Source organism: Numenius arquata, chromosome 4 (assembly GCF_964106895.1).
Source record: "Numenius arquata chromosome 4, bNumArq3.hap1.1, whole genome shotgun sequence".
NCBI lineage: Eukaryota > Metazoa > Chordata > Aves > Charadriiformes > Scolopacidae > Numenius > Numenius arquata.
In genome coordinates this window covers 40,461,318-40,479,526 of record NC_133579.1, presented here as the reverse complement: position 1 = coordinate 40,479,526, position 18,209 = coordinate 40,461,318, and the positions used below count along the sequence as shown (strand labels likewise).

The 18,209-nt window shown below is 37.9% G+C and overlaps 1 protein-coding gene across 3 annotated transcripts in view; it reads left to right on the top strand.

Moving 5' to 3' along the window:
- FHOD3 (formin homology 2 domain containing 3) overlaps positions 1 to 18,209 on the top strand; it is a 398,400-nt gene that overhangs the window by 355,998 nt on the left and 24,193 nt on the right. For all 3 annotated transcript variants that reach the window (XM_074146889.1, XM_074146891.1, XM_074146890.1), the window contains 4 exons: positions 1,774 to 1,893; positions 2,363 to 2,524; positions 14,123 to 14,313; positions 16,060 to 16,252. In XM_074146889.1, coding sequence (XP_074002990.1) covers positions 1,774 to 1,893; positions 2,363 to 2,524; positions 14,123 to 14,313; positions 16,060 to 16,252 — 666 coding nt within the window. The remainder of the gene's footprint in view (positions 1 to 1,773; positions 1,894 to 2,362; positions 2,525 to 14,122; positions 14,314 to 16,059; positions 16,253 to 18,209) is intronic.

Genomic DNA, 18,209 nt, shown 5'->3' with positions numbered 1-18,209 from the left:
TGCAGATGCTGTCAAATCTCATTATCTCAAAGGGAGTTTAAAGGTCTTAGGAAGAGAAGTAGAATCTTTAGTTTTTCTAAATCAGCTATTTTTTTTCTTAAGGTCACTGTAAGCAAATATATTCTTATTTCTGACAACTTTAAAGGATCATAAATGAACATAAGCAGGTGTATAAAGGAGAAAAGTAGAACTGGAAAAGAAAGGGGCTTGCTTCAGTTGCTCTTCCAAGCTGAAAGAACTCTAGTCTCCCTGGAGAGAGTGTATTAGAGAAATAAATGTTTAATGCTACGATAAAATAAAAAATAAAGAGTAATTACAAATGTGCGCTATATGCAAGAAAGTCTTAACCTTGGACAACTTGCATGTAAGTAGCTAAATGAAGGGCTACAGTATGGCCTGCTTGGAAGCCTTTTATGCTGCCTTTTTATCCACCTTCAGAATGTTTTAAATTAACCTTTTAGGAATGACTTCTAAACAGGTTGCAAATTGATGGAAATTAAATAGTTCAAAAGCCTGTGTTTACAGCAGATGCAGAGCAATTTGATTCATCCCCATAATGCATCCCCCATATCAACCCTGACTTGTAAAGCAATGCAAAGAATTCTGTGCAGCAGTTTATTGATTTTAGTTTAACTTGATAAAGTCTTGGATTATTTAGTACCTCTCCTCTGATGTACAAATTACTTTGCTCTCCATCTCTTAATTTGTCTCGAATTTGCCATATTCTCCTCTTTTCAAGAAACTAATTGTTCCGTAGTGACTAAAAATGTGTTTCCTTCATCTTTGTGCTCTTATTTATAGTAAAATATCAGTACAGTTATCAAATGACCCATTGTATTTCCCCAAGAAAGTGAATTTCCCAGTTATTTTGCCTCTTGGTCTAAGGTAACTTAATTTTGGCTTCTTGGCTTACAATGAGTGTAATAATTTGGGAAAAGAATCTGCTCGTGGATGCTTAGGATTGCATTTGGAGATAGAAACAATGTGAACTGTTATTGTGTATACAAAATAAATAACCCCGGGCCTCACACAAAGACACAGAAATAAGCTCCGTCGACTCAATTACCCTTGCTCTTTTCCTTTGAACTCTCTGGCATAGTTCACTTCCCGAGGTAATGGAACAGAATTTATGTTTTCAGGTCTTATCAGTTTACATACCTATACTCAGATAACGTGTGTGGATGGAAGGTGCATTAAGTTAAAAGATTAAAATGAGAACACTTGTAAAGCTTGATGTTTACAGTGAGGTGGGTTTTTTCGATTTTAAAGTCACACAAGCACAAATCTTTATCTAAAACTTAGAGGTGGCCATCATTTGAAGAAAGCTTTAGAGTCAGGCTACGAATGTCAAGTCAGCCAGGGTTCTAACTTTTCTTTGGTTTGTTTTTCAAAGTTTAGAAAAAAATAATTACAAGAAGCTTTTTTATCAGTTTGGGGAGGGGGATGTTCATGCATCTAAGTCAAATGCAGCAGCCCCTTTTCTCATACTCTTTCTCCTATTTGGAATCACAGAATAATCCCCAGGACAAGTAAGGCAATTGCATACATAAAGAAGCAACATTAGGAAAGTATTTTATGCATTTCTTTGCTGTCCTTGCGTGTGATTTATTAGCTGGAACATGGAGGAACGCCAGCACACATGGCTAGTTTACACTCTGCAAGACCCCAGTTCAGGAACTTTTTGCAGTAATTAATCTAAACCATAGAACTAAAAATGAGAACCAGCCATAGCCAACAGCAGCCTTCACTTTCTTGTTTCTTTTCTCATGACAGGAAGTTGCAGAACCACTTCTAGACCTGAAGGAAGGAATGGATCAACTGGAGCACAATAAAACTTTGGGATTTATCCTTTCTACTCTGCTAGCCATTGGGAACTTTCTGAATGGAACCAACGTAAGCCTGATGTCCCAGCATTTCCCCTGCAGCTTTTTCCTTCAAAAAACAGAAGTCAAAACTATTATGACAGTTACAACCCAGTCTTTATTTTGTACCAGAAATAATTCAGAAAACAGAATTTGCTTTTTCTTTTTATTGTGTGTCAGGGGATGCTCTTCGCCTCTTTGAGCATAACCTGAAGGAGATGTAGAGCTAGATACTCTTCTGTGTAGCTCCCTGGAGTTTAGTGTTGATGCTCCCCATTCAAATTGTGAGAACTGTGTCATGAGTCATTTCACTGCAGATGGAGTGATTTTAAGCCTACTCCTCAGCAATTTAAAAATAAATAAAAGCAATAAGTTTCTTCTGCTTTAGGATTATTATTCTTCTTTCCCCTCTGCCCCTACTTGGTAATCATTTTTGTCTATTAATCTGTATGGGAAGGAGTAAATATTTTTATTTCTTGCATTTTTTTCCCCCCTTACAGGCCAAAGCTTTTGAGTTGAGCTACCTCGAAAAGGTTCCAGAAGTCAAGGACACAGTGCATAAGCAGTCCCTCCTGCACCACGTCTGCACTATGGTGGTGGAAAAGTTCCCAGACAGCACTGATCTTTATTCAGAGATTGGGGCCATCACTAGGTCAGCCAAGGTATGTCAAGGGGGTGAAAACATATATATATCTCTCTCTCTCTCTTAAAATCCTCTTTGAAGTGAAATATTTAAGATTTTCTTTTATTCTTTGATATTTTTCCTCCCTAGTCACAGCCCTTTTTATGAATGTGGATTCATTGTGTCATTCCCATTGAATTTCAAACATGCCAGTACTCTCTCTTCTGAGTTTTATCTCGTCTGTGAGGTGGTTTGCTCATCAGTGCACTAATAGGCAGCCACATTATGACAACCATTTAATGTTATGTACATTATTAATGTATATAACTATTAGGAAATATTTTCAGGTTAAAACCTTATTACACCAGTGTCTTCAAATATATTCTGTGGTTTGGGGGAATCTCTTCTTTAAGGCAGATGTGTCTCTAATTATATTTTAAGCCAATGGAAGGAATGAACTTTTTTCATAATAAAATTGTTTGCAGAATGAAAATGTACCTGAAATATTTTGTTTAACTCCTTTTTCTGTCCTCCTCCTGACAATAATTTTGATAACTAGGAGTTAGGGAAGATAAATAGAAATAAAGGAAACTCGTGGAAGCACCTCTTCTTACAAAGTGGAAAAACCTTGGCTAATGCATAGGTCTGGTCAGTGGCTCAATTTGGTTTGCAGATTATTTATTACTGCTGCTAGCAGGCATGATAGAAACACTATAACCTCACTCTTGGAGCTCTCAGAGTATGAGATTTCATGGGTGACCCTTAAAAACAGTACATTACTTGATTAATGGAGTAAACGTGACATAATATCATCAGGAAATAACAAACATGAAAATTCTGGTTTGGAGTCATGTCTCATGTGAAAATGGAAATAATTACAGGAGATAATACTAGTATCCATCTAGTCCAGTGTCTTGATTCAGACAGTGGCCAGTACCAGCTGCTTGAGAGGAGAACACAAGAAGCTTCAAAGGAAAAGGAAGATTTCTCCTAGAAAAATTTTATTATTTGAGTCATAATACTCATTATATGCATGAAATGGAGGAATGATTTCTTTTGCAAAAGTCACCTTGTTTGCATATTTTTGGAGAGGGGGAAACAATTTTTTTAAAACTGCAAAAATCAAATCTTATTTTGGCTCCTAGCGCAGTTCTTGTGACAATGAATTCATAATCTAATTTTATCTGCTGTTGAATTTGCCAATTTTAAGATTTACTGTCTGAATATATTGAACACTCAAAACTCTTTTTTTATCTCTCTATTTCATAGAATAAGTTAGTTGGAAAGGACCTCAGAAGGTCATCTGATCCATCACCCTTTTCAGTGCAAGACTAAATTAAACCAGGCTGCTCAGATCCTTGTCTGAGTGTTAAATATCCTTCTACATCCTTTTTTTTAGACCATTTCCACCCTTTTTCTCCATCTTACCATTTAGAACGGGTTAAACGATAGGAAACACAGTGTTCCAGCCTCTCCTTAGAAATGTTATATGCTTACTGTGTTGGTCCATTCTGCTTGTGCTATCTTTTGTTAGATGTCCTGAGATTTTCTTTGTGGTCAAAGACTGCTGCTATCCTTTTGACACTGCCACCTTTGGGCAGTTCACAAGGACATCCTGGCAGCCTCCTGAGCTGATCAAGCAATTCAGAACTTGGCCTGATGCACAAAGAAATCCAACATTGCCTGCAATGTGCACTTCATTGCGATCTACAGTAATGACCATGATCTGCTGAAGCAGATTTACTGCTTATCTCTCAAATCCCTAATGATCTTAAATCAGGACTAATGTGAATAATGTCTTGCCATCTGTAGATTTTACCCTCTCAGTGTGCTTCCTTGTTTCTAGATAATTTTGAAATACAAAGTACAAACCATGAGACACCTGCTGTTAACCATGTCATCAAATGAGAATCAATATATATTCCTTCTTTTCTTTTGCTCTCTTAACATCACACTTCACTGGTGACCTCCCATGAGGCTCTGATTTTCTTTACTTGCTCTTATCTGTTCATTATTTTATAAACATATTCAGAATCTAATGATTATTTTGATGTATTTAATTTCCCATTATTCATCCTTTCAGTCAGATTACCAGGTATAGAAATAAAGCTTGGGAGTTCTACGGTCACCTGAGTCAACCTTGCTGCTTTTGTAAAGTTAGGTGAAAGTTTTGCTTTTCTCTGATTCTTTAAGTTACTAAGGTTAGTGAAAGGATACTCATTTTAGCCAGTGGCTTAATTTCTTTTAATTGCTGTCAGAATTCTTGTCTTCTGCTTATTTACTGCTTTGCAAGCTATCATCTTCCTTCAACACATTTTTTCCTGCTAGCAAGCATTCAAACCTTGCTATTAGTTCGTGTCTATTGAAAAATAAAATACAGAAAAATAAAAACAAGTACCAGAATAGGTTTCTCACCAACATCCTCTGTGGTGAAGTGCCTTCCATAACTTTTGCCTTCCTCAGTTTCTTTCATCCACAGTGATCCAGGACCTCCTACTTTTTTTTTGATACCATAAAGGAATTTGTGGCTTTTGTTTTATATCCTTAGATATTTGCTCTTTGGATTCCATCTCTGTCTCCTAATTTTCCTCTTGTACAGCCTATGTTTAGGCTCTGTTTTGTTGCCTTCACTGAGGTTAGTTTCTCATGTTTGGAAGGTTTTAATTTTTTTAATTTTTTTTTTTTTTTATTTGAGTGTTTCTTCATCTCTTAACATTTAGGTATATTGGTTTCTCATTTCCCTGTTTTCTTCTTTGTTAAGTTATTTCACTTTTATTTTGATTGGGACCAAGTTAACCACGAAAATGAAAATGATCATAAAAGAGTCCTTGTTTTCCAAAATCCACAGCATATACGCTATACTCTCAAGTGAATCTTCCCTTTTTCAGTTTTAGAAAGTGGAAGATAGCGTAACGCAATGCTGTCACTTTTAAAAAATTTTTAGGTCTAAGAGCTTACAAAATAGAGCAGAGTCTTTCAGTCTGTGGTTTGCTGATCTAGTGGCCCTGCCCAAAGCGGACGAAATTCTGAAAAGGCCAGACAAAATCACATTAAGAGAAATTATAGCCTTAACCTTCCCTGTGACGCCCAAGGTCTCCCTCCTTGGGATGTTCCTGCATGTATTATACCACTGATGGATTACTGTAACAAGCTCTATTCCCACTTGATCTTAGCTGCCACAAATCAAAGAGTTAGGACATGGAAGCCATCCAAGCTGCCCTCTTCAAGGGAATGTTCACAGCGGAGGCAAAATCTTGGTTTAGGAAAGCTGACAGGAAAGGACAACTAATATTTCATTGTGGATTAGGCCATATTTTGAGCTCCATTTTGTCTACAAACATCTTTCAGAAACCACAAAGGCTAAACAGTTTCCATCCTGTAGATAAACAGAGATGCCCCTTCCCCTGAGATGTACATCACATGAGAATTTCCTGAGCCTTAGTTCATGAAAAAACCCATAAAGAAAACAGGCTGCTTCACCAGAAAGGAGTTAGAAAGACCAGAAACAAAATGGTATAGTTATTGCAAAACTTGTGGCTTTTTGTTGAAGGACTGAAGTCATAAATGGCAAAAGAAAGCAGACACAAGTGAAAAAATGACAAAAAAAAATAGAATTCTTGATAAATAAAAGTATTTATAGATAAATAAAAGTTGTATAAAAATATATAAGATCATGCAGGGCCACTGATTCTTTAGTATCCCATGATTAAAAAAATGCATATTTTAAGTTGCTTTTTTGCTGCAGTTGTACCAGAACTGATGTACCTAATACTGAAGCAGACCCCCAGATTTCTGCAGTTAAACTCAGTACTGTTCCTAGAAATTTCATTACCAGTACGGCAGGGAAGGGTTGTATCAGCACCAGTATCGTCTCTATTAATGAATGAGAAATGTATTCTTATTAAAAATGTTCATCTTCTTTCTCATCTCCATAAATATTTTTCCCCATGCATCTGAAAGCTGTCCAGCTCCATAGAGTAAACTACTATTTGTCCTTTTCTCCCCCTAATTTTAATTTACTTACAAAATGCCAAACTTCTGGCGGTTTTTTAACCTCTGCAGCAAGACACTTGGATTAGTTGCAGATACTAGGCAATGGAGAATGGTCAGCTTTTAAAAGTAAGCAGTAGGAAATGTTAAAGACACAGGGGAGGGGGGCAAGGATTGCTGGTAGGAAAAAAATTTAGGACAAGACTGAGACCTATGGAGGGGAGAAGGAAGCCTGCAGCTTCCTTCTGAGGGACTTGGCAGGGATGTGTGGGGAGAAAGGAGGTGGCTGAAACAGAAGTGCTGCTCTGGCGTGCTGTAGCTTCTGCTTGATATGCTGGAAACCAGAGAAAGGAGAAAAGAAGAAAAAAAGTAAGGAGATCATGCTGCCTCCTGTGCTGCTTCAGTGAGGTTTCTCTTGTCTTGCTTGACAGGAAGTATTTGCATGCACTTATCATCCAAGTATGCTTTCCCTACATTATTTCAAACAAAAATAAATATCAAAAGTCAAATTATTTTCTATGGAAAAGAGGGGCTGGGGGAGGCAAGGTTTCTTACGGTCATGTCATTCCTTGCAGTGCCAGCTGCAAGGGCTGCTGTTCCTGGCATGGGCCGGTGGGAGCAGAGGTGAAGCCGGAGCTGGATGAGACAGAGGCTGCTGGTTGCAGGGCAGACTGGGGCAAAGGGGAAGGAGCTTCAGCAGCAAATGAAGCCTTCGAGGTTTTGTCTGAAAGAGAGCAAATAAGTTTAGCTCACGTGCCTGACAGCATTGCAGTGTTTCAATAACATCCCAGGTGAAATGACTGCAGTTCTAGTGTTTGCAGATGCCATAACACCATCTGAAGGGACCTACGTCACCACTTACTGGTATTGCTCCTCTTCATCCCAGATTGTGGGAACTGTTATGCAGCATCTGCAAAAAGGTCCCATATTGGTATGTTTATTGTAGATTGTTTAAGAAACTAAAACCCAGTGGAAATATGTATATGTTTGGCTAGATTCATCCGGTCATACCTCAGTAAGCATCTCTCTCCTTTAATTTTTAATTAGTGCATTGATTCAGGTGTTCTCATTTCTAAAATTATTTTGGTAGGATGCCATCTCCTACCCTTGAATTAGAAATGTCTGGCTGCCCAGGGCAGTGGTGGAGTCCCCATCCCTGGAGGTGTTTGAAAGCCAGGCAGACGTGGTGCTGAGGGACGTGGGTTAGTGGTGGCTTTTGTCAGTGCTGGGTTAACGGTTGGACTTGATGATCTTAAAGGTCTTTTCCAACCTAAATGATTCTATGAACCTCCTTTATATTTTGCTTGCTTTTGAGAGCTGGTATCTACTTCACTTAAAATGTGTGACCAAGAGTGTGCAAGTGGGACTAACGTTAGTTTTGGGGTAATTCTTGTGACATTTGGTGAAGCAAGCCAGTGTGGAAATACTGGAGGAGACAAAGTTTTGAACATATGCCACAGAAGGTCGCTGCACTCGGTTGACAGTGTGTTTGCAAGGAGCAATTCTCAGAATTTCCTTTGGCACTGGACCAGCTCAGGAAAAGAGGAAGATTTTATGTTCCCTGTCAGAACACATCCCTGTAATAATGTGAGAATGAACGGTCTGACCCTAAATTATAAACAGCTCAGACTAGGCTGTGGTCTGCTGCAGAACCTGTCTTCAACTTTGGAGACAGAAAGATTTTATATGTGGTTATGCATATCTTTCTGTGATGTGAGATAAAATAATTGTCATTTTATTGTGAATTTAAGGCAACACTTGTCACTTTGAAAGCATCAGTCTTCTGTTTTATGCACCTTGTGGGTTTGATATATTCACCACTAAAAGAAACAAGCTGTAGCAATAAACAATAAAGTAGCAAGCAATAGAAAACGTATACAGGGATATTGAGGCTACGTAACAAGTTATTCATTGGCCTTCAGAACAAAGCTTTGGATAATTTACAGTGCTTGTGAAAAGAAGTGCTTTTTAAGCAGAAACCTCAGCTTCACCAGTTTCCCTTCATTTATTTGTTTTGGGTTTTTTTACTTCAATCCAGTTGTGACATTTTTGACCCTGTTCAAGGGCTGAGTATAAATACAGAAGGCAGGAAACGTGGGTGTAATCAGGTGCAGCATCTTTGATTTTAGGACAGTTTTGTACTCTCAGTAGCGGTGGAGTTTAGCCCAGAGACTAAAGGAGATTTAGCTGGAAGAGGAAACCAGTATGTGTAAAACACATTCCAGCTGAGGGAATGCTGAAGAAAAATGGCCTGTTATCTCACAGCAGCTACAGTTGTTCGCTGTGCATGGCAATGCATACCTGGAATTGTATACACTGCCCTAAGGAGTATAGAGCAGAAGGCACTTCAGGTTTGAGCCAATGCATTTAATTCCCAGTGTCACCTCAAAGCAGCCCTTCCTCCCTCTCCCAGCAAACAACAGGAGTCCAATTCCTGTGTTGCCATGAAATATTCATGGCCACACAGAGAAATAACATCCCAACCTGAAGACCAGAAAGGCTCCCTGATACGTGTTCTGCCTGAATGACTGGGGTGTCGTCTAGTATTTCATGAATTAGAATGGTTTAAACTTGTGTAGGCAGGAGGTGATACTGGTTGTATGGCATGGAATTGAAGTTGAAAATAATAGGCCTTTTAAAGGACTAATGTTCACAGAACCTGAACGGGCAGGGAAGTAAAGGCTGAGCCATTTGATGGTGGTGGTAGCTTTTGAGTCAGGTGAAAACCAGTGAGAAGTCATTTGGGCAGTAGGTGTATCACGCAGTATTGAATTCTGGGCCCAACGAAGTGAGAAGCCTGGTAGAATTCTTTTTTGTGTTATTGTTTATGGCAGAGTCATCTGTTACTATAGTAGCAAGCAATAAATAATGATATAAAGGGATTAAAATGAGTGCTGGCATCGCTGGCGTGAGGTTGGAAGGTTTTATTCTTGGTCTGAGTGTCATTTGTGCAAAATGTGGTGGTGCATTAAATTGAAAAATAAATTACTATTTTTTTTAAAGTTGCCCATTAGTGGCTTATGGCAATGGTTTCCTGAATGAGGGTGACCCTGCAGGGCTTGTGTCACGTAAACTAATCTTTAAATTCGGATAGGCTGTCTCCGGCTACTCCACTCTGATGCAACAGTGTCTACAAAGGCACTTCACAGAAAACTGAACAGTGGGCCTAGCAGAAGATTTCACAGATGAATAACAATTAGTTCTGACTATTTTTCAGCTACTGTGGTTGTGAATGGAGAGGAACCTGGCAGGAAAAAGGAGGAACATATCATATATATCCCAGGAGCATTTAGAAAGTTGCTTTTTCTAAATTGCTTTTCAAATGCAAATAAACACTACACAGTGTCTGAAAGAAAAGTCATTTTTATTTAGCATAACAGCCTTAGACCGCTCATTCTTTTGCCTGAGGAAAAAAAAGAGATTTACTTTTAAAATTGTAGCAGAAGGTTAACAGTAAGCAGGACCAGCAAGCTGTGTGTCTTTTGCACATACCTGTACTGAGTTGAGGAGGAAAAAGAATGTATGTTTCCAGCTTCCTTCAAAACCAGGGGCTGGGCACAACAGCTACCCAGGAAGAAAGCTGAATCACCATTTCAGATTACTGCTTCCTTTTATTCAGTGCAGCACAGTTATAAAATAATGCCACAGCGGTTCTTCTCCAAGCACCTCCTATGCTGAGGTCTCCTGGAGCCACAAGGTGATGCAAAACTCGCCTGAATTCCTCCTTAGTCCCAGCATGGCCTTCCAGCTGCAGGCAAGAGTTGTTGCAACTTTCCTTTCAAGAAAGAAGGAATGAAAAAACGAAAGAAATTGCATCTTTCTACCATTATGCAGCATTAATTCTTTCAGTAAAGTGTTGGAAATAAACACATAAATAAAAAGATGCAATCTGTGCACATAAATAAAAAGATGCAATCTGGGAATGCTGTGTGTGGACTGGCAGGGAGGTTCTATGGTATTACATATGCCTTTTGATGTTTCCTTTACGCGTATTAGATTGAGTAATTATCATTTTTACTCTACACACGTTCTTGTTCTCCTTATCAGACGGACACATAGTTAGGGGATGATTATCATCCTTGTTACTGTTATATTTGTATATAACACTTTCAGTGTTAGAAGATATCTTAAACAGAACAACAATAATAACACAAATGACCCCAAAAAAAAAGAAATTACAAGGATATTGCTGTGCAACGTGACTGCTTTTAAACGTTTGTGCACAAATACTAGATCTAGGTTTGGACCACTGTGCTCATCTTTGAGGTTGGTTGCCTAAGTTAAAGTGAGGCTAAATTGGTGCTTTTCAGATGGATTTACATTTTACTTACATTTTTCACTGATTTAAGTAGCTGCTGGTTTATGATACAAATGTGCATAAAATGAAGAGGCTTGTTGGGCACACAGTCATTGGACTGCTGCTGCTTAGAATACTGTAAAAGTTTCTTCATGTTCATGATGCATTTGGCTTCACAGTGAAGGGAGAAGAGGATCTGAGGGTGTCAAATTCCTTAGGATCCTGCTTTTCAGTGGAATCTGATACTCATAATTAAGGGAATTAGTAGCTGTCTATCTTGGTTAATATTACAACACAAGGCTTAGAAAATATAAGAGTTTGCAGAATAAGACCGTATTACTTCAACAGGATTTTGCTGTATTTTATCAGTTAAAAATACGTTCTGCTATTTCAGATAGCCATGAAAAGCCAGTCTTGTGTGAGGGTTGATACACATGCTTAAGATACACTAATTGCTGGCATGCAACCTGGGTATTATATTCCACTAGCTTAGGAAAAAAACGTCACCTGGCTTCTGTGTACAAGAGTCTGCAATTGCAGGAGACTACAATTAGAAGGTCAGTGGTTCTTTGGCTTTACTGTGCTAGGAGGTTTATAGCTAGTTTCTTATCTAAACATGAGCTCCGAAGGAAGAAAGGGGATGGCAGAGGAAACATGAGGGCAAGGTATGTAAATTAAGGAGAGAGGAGATACAGCGAGGGTGACTGTGCTTGTCGCATTACACTGTTTCCCATTGGAGAGCATCACATTAGTGCTGTTTTGAGAAAAGGGGATGGGGAGGAGGGGGAAAGGTTGCCTTTTGTGATTTGAAATGTCATGCAGGTAGTACTCTAAAGCTGCAAACTACCAAATGTTTTGTTACATTTAGTAGAAGAGTCCAAATATTTTTAGCTTCAGAAATTTCCCTTTGAGCTGATCCAGCATGAACATTTAAATGTTACTTCTGCAAGATCCAGTAGGAAGAATCTCGTCGGCACATTTTTTGGTTGCTTGTGATTTTTAGAAAGATCTGAAGACTTAGCTTTGTTACCTGGTGCTCTGTTGGGAGACCTTGGATAGAGGAAAGGGATATTGCATGGTATATCAAGTGTGAAAAAAGCTTCTCTTAACTCCTTGCAGACTGAAAGGCAGTGGATTCTGTGCCGACCCGCAAAATTTGCATTAGTGAAATAGCACTACGTGAAATATCAGGTGGGGTATGTGGTCATGTCTGAAAAATTTTGACTTCTAATATTTCACACATGGATATTTTTTCTGTAAGTGTATTCCTTTCTGTCCACAAACAATAGACCAAATTCTGGAGAGCTGGCAGCCAGAAGACTTTAGATTTCATGAAGGTTTATCGCATTCTTGCGGGCACAGGACAGTTTGCATGTAGGGAATCCACAGGCACATTATCCTGTATTGGATGTCCTGCTTTACTCCTTCCAGGAGTTTACAATTTTTTCTTGAGCAGCACCAGCTGTGCTCCATGGAGGTTTGCTCCAGGGGAGCTCAGGTGGCATTCTCCTTTTTGCAGTCTCCTTAGGACTTCCCCAGAGATCTGAATTTTTGATCGTGCTCAAAGATTCCTGTGCATCCCTTAGCCCGACCTGCCATCTTCAGACCCTGCTGAAACCGCCTGGCTGTTGGCAGATTTCCTGTGGCAGGGAACCAGCCACATCTTTTCCCTGCAGATATGCTGTTCTCCTGGGATGTCTCTTGAACCTCTACGGGCTTGAACCTCACAGCTTTTTGACAGATTGAAACTCATTCTGTTTTCAGTGAAAGCTGTCATAAAATTAATTTCTCTGGTGCAGGGGCTGAAAGACTTCCCCAACCAGGTTGGATAATTCTTACTAGTAAGACCTAGAGGTACCTCCTCTTGGCTTTTTTTTCTTAGTAGGAATGCTAGTATTTTTCCCCATGTGTGTTTTAGATATACCATCTATGGAGAGCAGCAATGTTTTTATCATCAACAGTGAAAATACTGACCTGGAAAGGACTTTTTTAAAAAAAAAAACAAACATATGCATTGATATAGATATAAGGAAAACAAAAACCCCACAGCTGCTCCGCCTGCAGGGCTTTTCTGGATAGCAGAATGGATCAAAGGATGTTTTTATTTCCTTGTGAAGAGGAAGAATTCATCACTTTATAAATCACAGAAAAACCAAATCAAATCAATACCAGGAGCTTTTTAATAATAATAATGCATTTCTTATGGCTGTGCTCAGTATAGGTCTCAGCAGTGGGTGCAGCACACAGCTAAGAGTAGACCAAAACCTGTCTTTGACACTGGTTTTCATTTAGCATTAAGGAATTAACTGAGTACCAGACTGTAACATCCCAAGCTCTGACGTGTTTAGAATCTGAGAGCTAAATCTGTATTTTATAGCTTGAGTTCATCTAAACTGTGAAGTGGTATTATAAAATCAGTTTTTCCTTTCTTCAGAATTCAAGAACATGTTGGGGAGCTTTACTTTTTTCATCTGTTGTGTGCTGTGGCTGGGTTGTTAATGCACTTTGTCCAGTTGTTAGCAATGCATACTGAATGTCTTCTGTAGACCATTGCAATCTGAACACCTTTTTTGGTTGATGAGTAAAGGAGAAGCTCTCTCTCACCTTCTGTGGAATGTGTTGGCATCTGTCCTGATGAATGTTACCGTAGGATGCAGTCATTTATTTTAACTGTGTTGAGAGACTTTCGAAGTCATTATATGATCTTGTAACAAGCCAGCAAATTCATACAGTATATTAAAGAATGAAAGTCAGCGCTGAGGTCACTAAATAGCACTTACTTTCAATAGAACTTTAAAAAATTCTGGCCCGTAAATTTTGTGATTAGAAGTAGAACATCTATTAACAAGCCAGTTGCCTGGCTAGGGAATAGATCCAAGTGCTTCCTAAATTGGAGAAGTGTTGGCTGGATGCAACAGTGAGCAGCAAGCAGGGTATAAAAAGCTACGAGTGGCAAAGAAAAGGATTAAGAAAAAGAGAAAGTTTTGTATTACCTCAGAAATAACCGAGTCATGCAGTTGCTTGGTGTAGCCATGAAGTTATTAGCAAGGGAAAAAACACATCACAATATTTTATTGTCCCTTCTTTAGGTATTGAACCTCCAAGACTAAAGCCAAATGTATATGCATATTTCTTTGTTTCCAGTTTTGCTTACTAACATTTCATGTCTAGACAAAGTGCAACAGAGAAATCTATTTCTTAATTATTTATTAGTAATTAATAATGTGAATTAATGTTATGCTGCTGCTACATTGACCCTTTCTTATACATACATGGCATTGTTCAGATATCCAAGGATACCACCACAGTGTTTTTGCTTAAAGTGTTCCATTTTCTTTTCTTTTTTTTCAGGTTGACTTTGAACAACTCCAGGAAAACTTGTGTCAGATGGAAAGACGGTGTAAAGCATCATGGGATCACCTAAAGGCTATAGCAAAACATGAAATGAAGCCAACTCTAAAGCAAAAAATGTCTGAATTCCTTAAAGACTGTGCAGAAAGAATCATAATCCTGAAGATTGTTCATAGAAGAATAATTAACAGGTACACAATTAGATCAGTGACAGCACTATCTTGATAATAAATGACTTGCTAAAATTATAAAATATGACATCATAAATGTGTTTTTTATAAGTGTTTAATCCACATTCCAGCAAGTTATGTTACCAGTACATGTGGTGTTTACTTTGTTATACACACCATTTCAGAAAGATTCCCACTCCAGAAAATTTCTATATTTTTGATGAAAAGAAGCAATGATCCAGGCAATCGTTTATTCCCAAGGTGCAATAACTGGGTCTTTTAACATCAAGTCCCCAAAAGCTAGCAGCTTTATGGTTAAGTTGCTATTTTTTCTATCCTTCCCTGAATACTGTTGAGGGGAGGATTATGTTACTGTCTGATAAACAAGAACGAGCTATAGAAAAAAAAATGAAGTTCCAGTGACAAATTTACCATTTCCAGAAGTTGAAATGAGTCTGGTACAATGAGGAGTTCTTATAAGCAGCACCACTCCCATTTGCAGGATCTATGACTCTGTGTTTTATGCCTACACAGCAGAAGACAGAATAAAGATTCCTCTCCTTAGGACTTGCTTTTGGATTTAGTTTCATCCAATGGATTTGGTTTCATCTAGTAACTGTAGTGCTCTGAAATACACATATTGACAATAATTCCACAATACACCTGAGCCTTTTTTTTTTTTTGGATTCACAATTGTAGCTGTCTGAGTTTAAGTCATTTGAGTAATTCATCTGTGTTCATGCTGTTTATTAGCAAAATTTTGAGATATTTTCCAACTTCTGAAGAATTTCCAAATTGCAGTGGTTAAAATTAGGATCTGGATTCCAAATTATTCCAAATTTGTGGATATACACTTGAGAAGTTGATTCAGCTCTTCTTTGTTTTCATGATGACTTGTTTTTCATGCTTTAACTGAGCAGGAATCCCAGTTGCAGTAGTAGGGAAGTGAATTCACCAGTTTTCTTTTGTGTTTCCCTTATGAATTGGACAAATAAGAAAAATACTAACTTTTTCCATTATGCCTTTCAACTACTACTATAGACTTCTCCAAAAATGTACCCATGAATTAGCAGCTTTCTAGGATTGGGAAGACATTTTATCATCAGGGATGTGGATGCTGTTAAAAGGAATTCCCATCCTTTTTTAAACGTTCAGTGTGGTATTGTAAATCATGCACTATAGAAACAATAGTAAAAGTTGAAAATAGTGTGAAAACTCTGAATACCACAGAAGCAGTAAAACTCTGAATTGAGAGTATCCCAAACTAAAGTACTTGGTAGATAATATAATTTTATGGTCAGTTTTGTGAACGAGAAATTCTTTCCTTCTTGTGTTTGCTAGCCTGTAAATCTGCATTCTTCTTGTCTAGACTTTCCCCAACATCCTAACAGCCTCTTTGAAGTTGCTTAATACAAATAAATAAGATTGAAACTTAATAAATATTTTTTCTATAACTGAAATGAAATTGGTCATTCACATGCCAAATTAGTCATATAAAGTAGATGGAGTTCCATAAACATCTTATCTCCTGCATCAGCCTGGGAAAGTGGACTGGGATGAAGTTATCATAGACTTGACTTTCATGGTTTTAATTATAAAACATGCCAATGTTATGCGAAGCATCCATGAAAATTGCGTAGCACAAAAGAAATTATGGGAACTAATAAAGTAATAAATGGATTCACTGAAATGTCTTTTTTTTTTTTTCCTAGAAACCATCAAGAAATATTTTTTTCCCTTTGCATTTATGAACTCATTGTTTTCCAGGTTTCACTCATTTTTGTTATTTATGGGCCATCCTCCCTATGCAATACGTGAAGTCAACATCAATAAGTTCTGCAAAATTATTAGCGAATTTGCTCTGGAATACCGCACCACCAGGGAACGAGTTTTGCAGCAAAAACAGAAACGAGCTAACCACAGGGAAAGAAACAAGACCAGGGGGAAAATGATAACAGATGTAAGTGGCAAAATGTATCTCCCACAGCATGGATTTTTAAAACTTTCTTTCATTGAATGTCGTATATGGAGCGTTGTTACTCTTTTATTTTTATTCTTCAGGGGTTCTCCTACTATACTTAATGAACTCTGTTCTCTTAGAAGGCAAAACTTGCAAGTCCTTGATCGTATATATTTTTTGCTTCACACCAATTTATGGAATGACGACAAACTGAAATTAAGCATCCAAAAAGCATCTCTCTGTGTCGCACAGACTGTGCCCACTGTCTGTTGAAGACACCAGGAGCTGTATACACCTAATCAGCCAAGAATATTTAAAAAAAAGAAAGAAAACTAGAAAGTTGGTCTCCTAATTGAGGATATGAATTAAATGATGAACCATTGTAACCATTCAAGTGGTTACAACTGAATTTTAGATGGATTTTTTCATCCATCTTTTAATAGTCTAATATGCAGTCTTTAATCCTAGTATTTTCTGTATTTTTAGGTATATATATATGCATGCACACATGCAGCAAGTTTAAAACATAGAACAGCCAATTTTATGGGAATAGACTGCTTTGGGATTCTGAAAAAATGGACAAATTTATGTTCACAGTAGGTGTTGCCATGCAAAGTTTTTGACTGCACGCTTGCATACTGATAAAGTGAAAATAAGATTAGTTTTCTCAGCATAGTAAGGTTTAAAATCCGCTTGATTTTTTTTAATCTGTTTTTTTTAAGTTGATGTAGTTTGACTCAATCCAAATAAAGTTTTAAGAAGTGCCAGTACTTAATAAAAGTTTCCAGCTGTCTCAAAATCTAAATCTGGAGTCTCAATTAGATGTGGGTAGGTCATTGCATATGAAGCTACCCCTGCCTTTGGCGTGAAAAGCTCTAAGCTGATTACAATTTTATGACTCAGGCAACATAGGTCAAAATATGTGTATGTATTGAGACTGATATAAATTGAGATTTTATTTAAGTCATTGAATCACAATCATTTGTAGATCTTTCCTGGCAATATCCTCTTTAAACTTGGAAATCTGCCCCATCTAGAGAAAATGTTAAACCTGTATTATTATCTCAAAAGATTTTCCTTTTGATCTGCCCTCAGGTTAAGAAAGAGGCTCTGATTTTATGCAAAATTTTATTATTTTATAATATAGTCATACAAATTTTCAAAACTACCACTGGGGAACTCAGATCACTTTCTTCAATTGCTTCTCAGTTATCCTGCCGTATTCTAGAGGAGCTAAAAGATAGCATTAACCAAAGAGATTAGTAAATTAAAATGTTCATTTCCTTAGGTAGCTTCAGTACTTTTTACTAGTTCAGACAATACTGAGACATGAAGGAGTTACTGTTTTCCTACTGTATGATACAGTGTTTCTGTATTATCTGCCCAGAAGAACTGGCAGGACACAAAGCTTCTCTACGTCCTGTTCCTGCAGGAAACACAAGGGGAAAAGGAAATCCAGTCACTGGCAGCTGGGTTCAGGAAGGGGAGAGAAGGGACCCTTTCAAACCAGAAGGCGGCTCAGGGTTGACAGCTAGTGAGTGAGGAGCAGAGCCAGGGACGATGGCTGTTTTCTGAAAATGTAAGAGAGGAGACAGCTAGGCCTCTCTTGTATTATGGAAAATGTATGATTGGAAGAAGATGTCTTGTTCAGTTCAGGGTAATATTGAGATTTGACAAGAATTAAATGCCATCTGACAGCTAGTGTTCCACCTGAAAATATCTTGCAGGTCCGCAGAAAGGAGTATTTTTTGCCTATCACTAATTTACAATCATATAACGGTCCTATTAACTTAAAAACAAAAAGCCTGCTGGAGTAAAAAAACCACATTCTTTAAAATTCCCCTTACAGAGATGTTCTTTAAGGGAGTTATTCATGTGGCCATATGGCCACGTGGACTTACTAAATCTCTTTAACTGTAGCCCAGTAATATGGCCTCGTTTACCATTGCAGTAAATT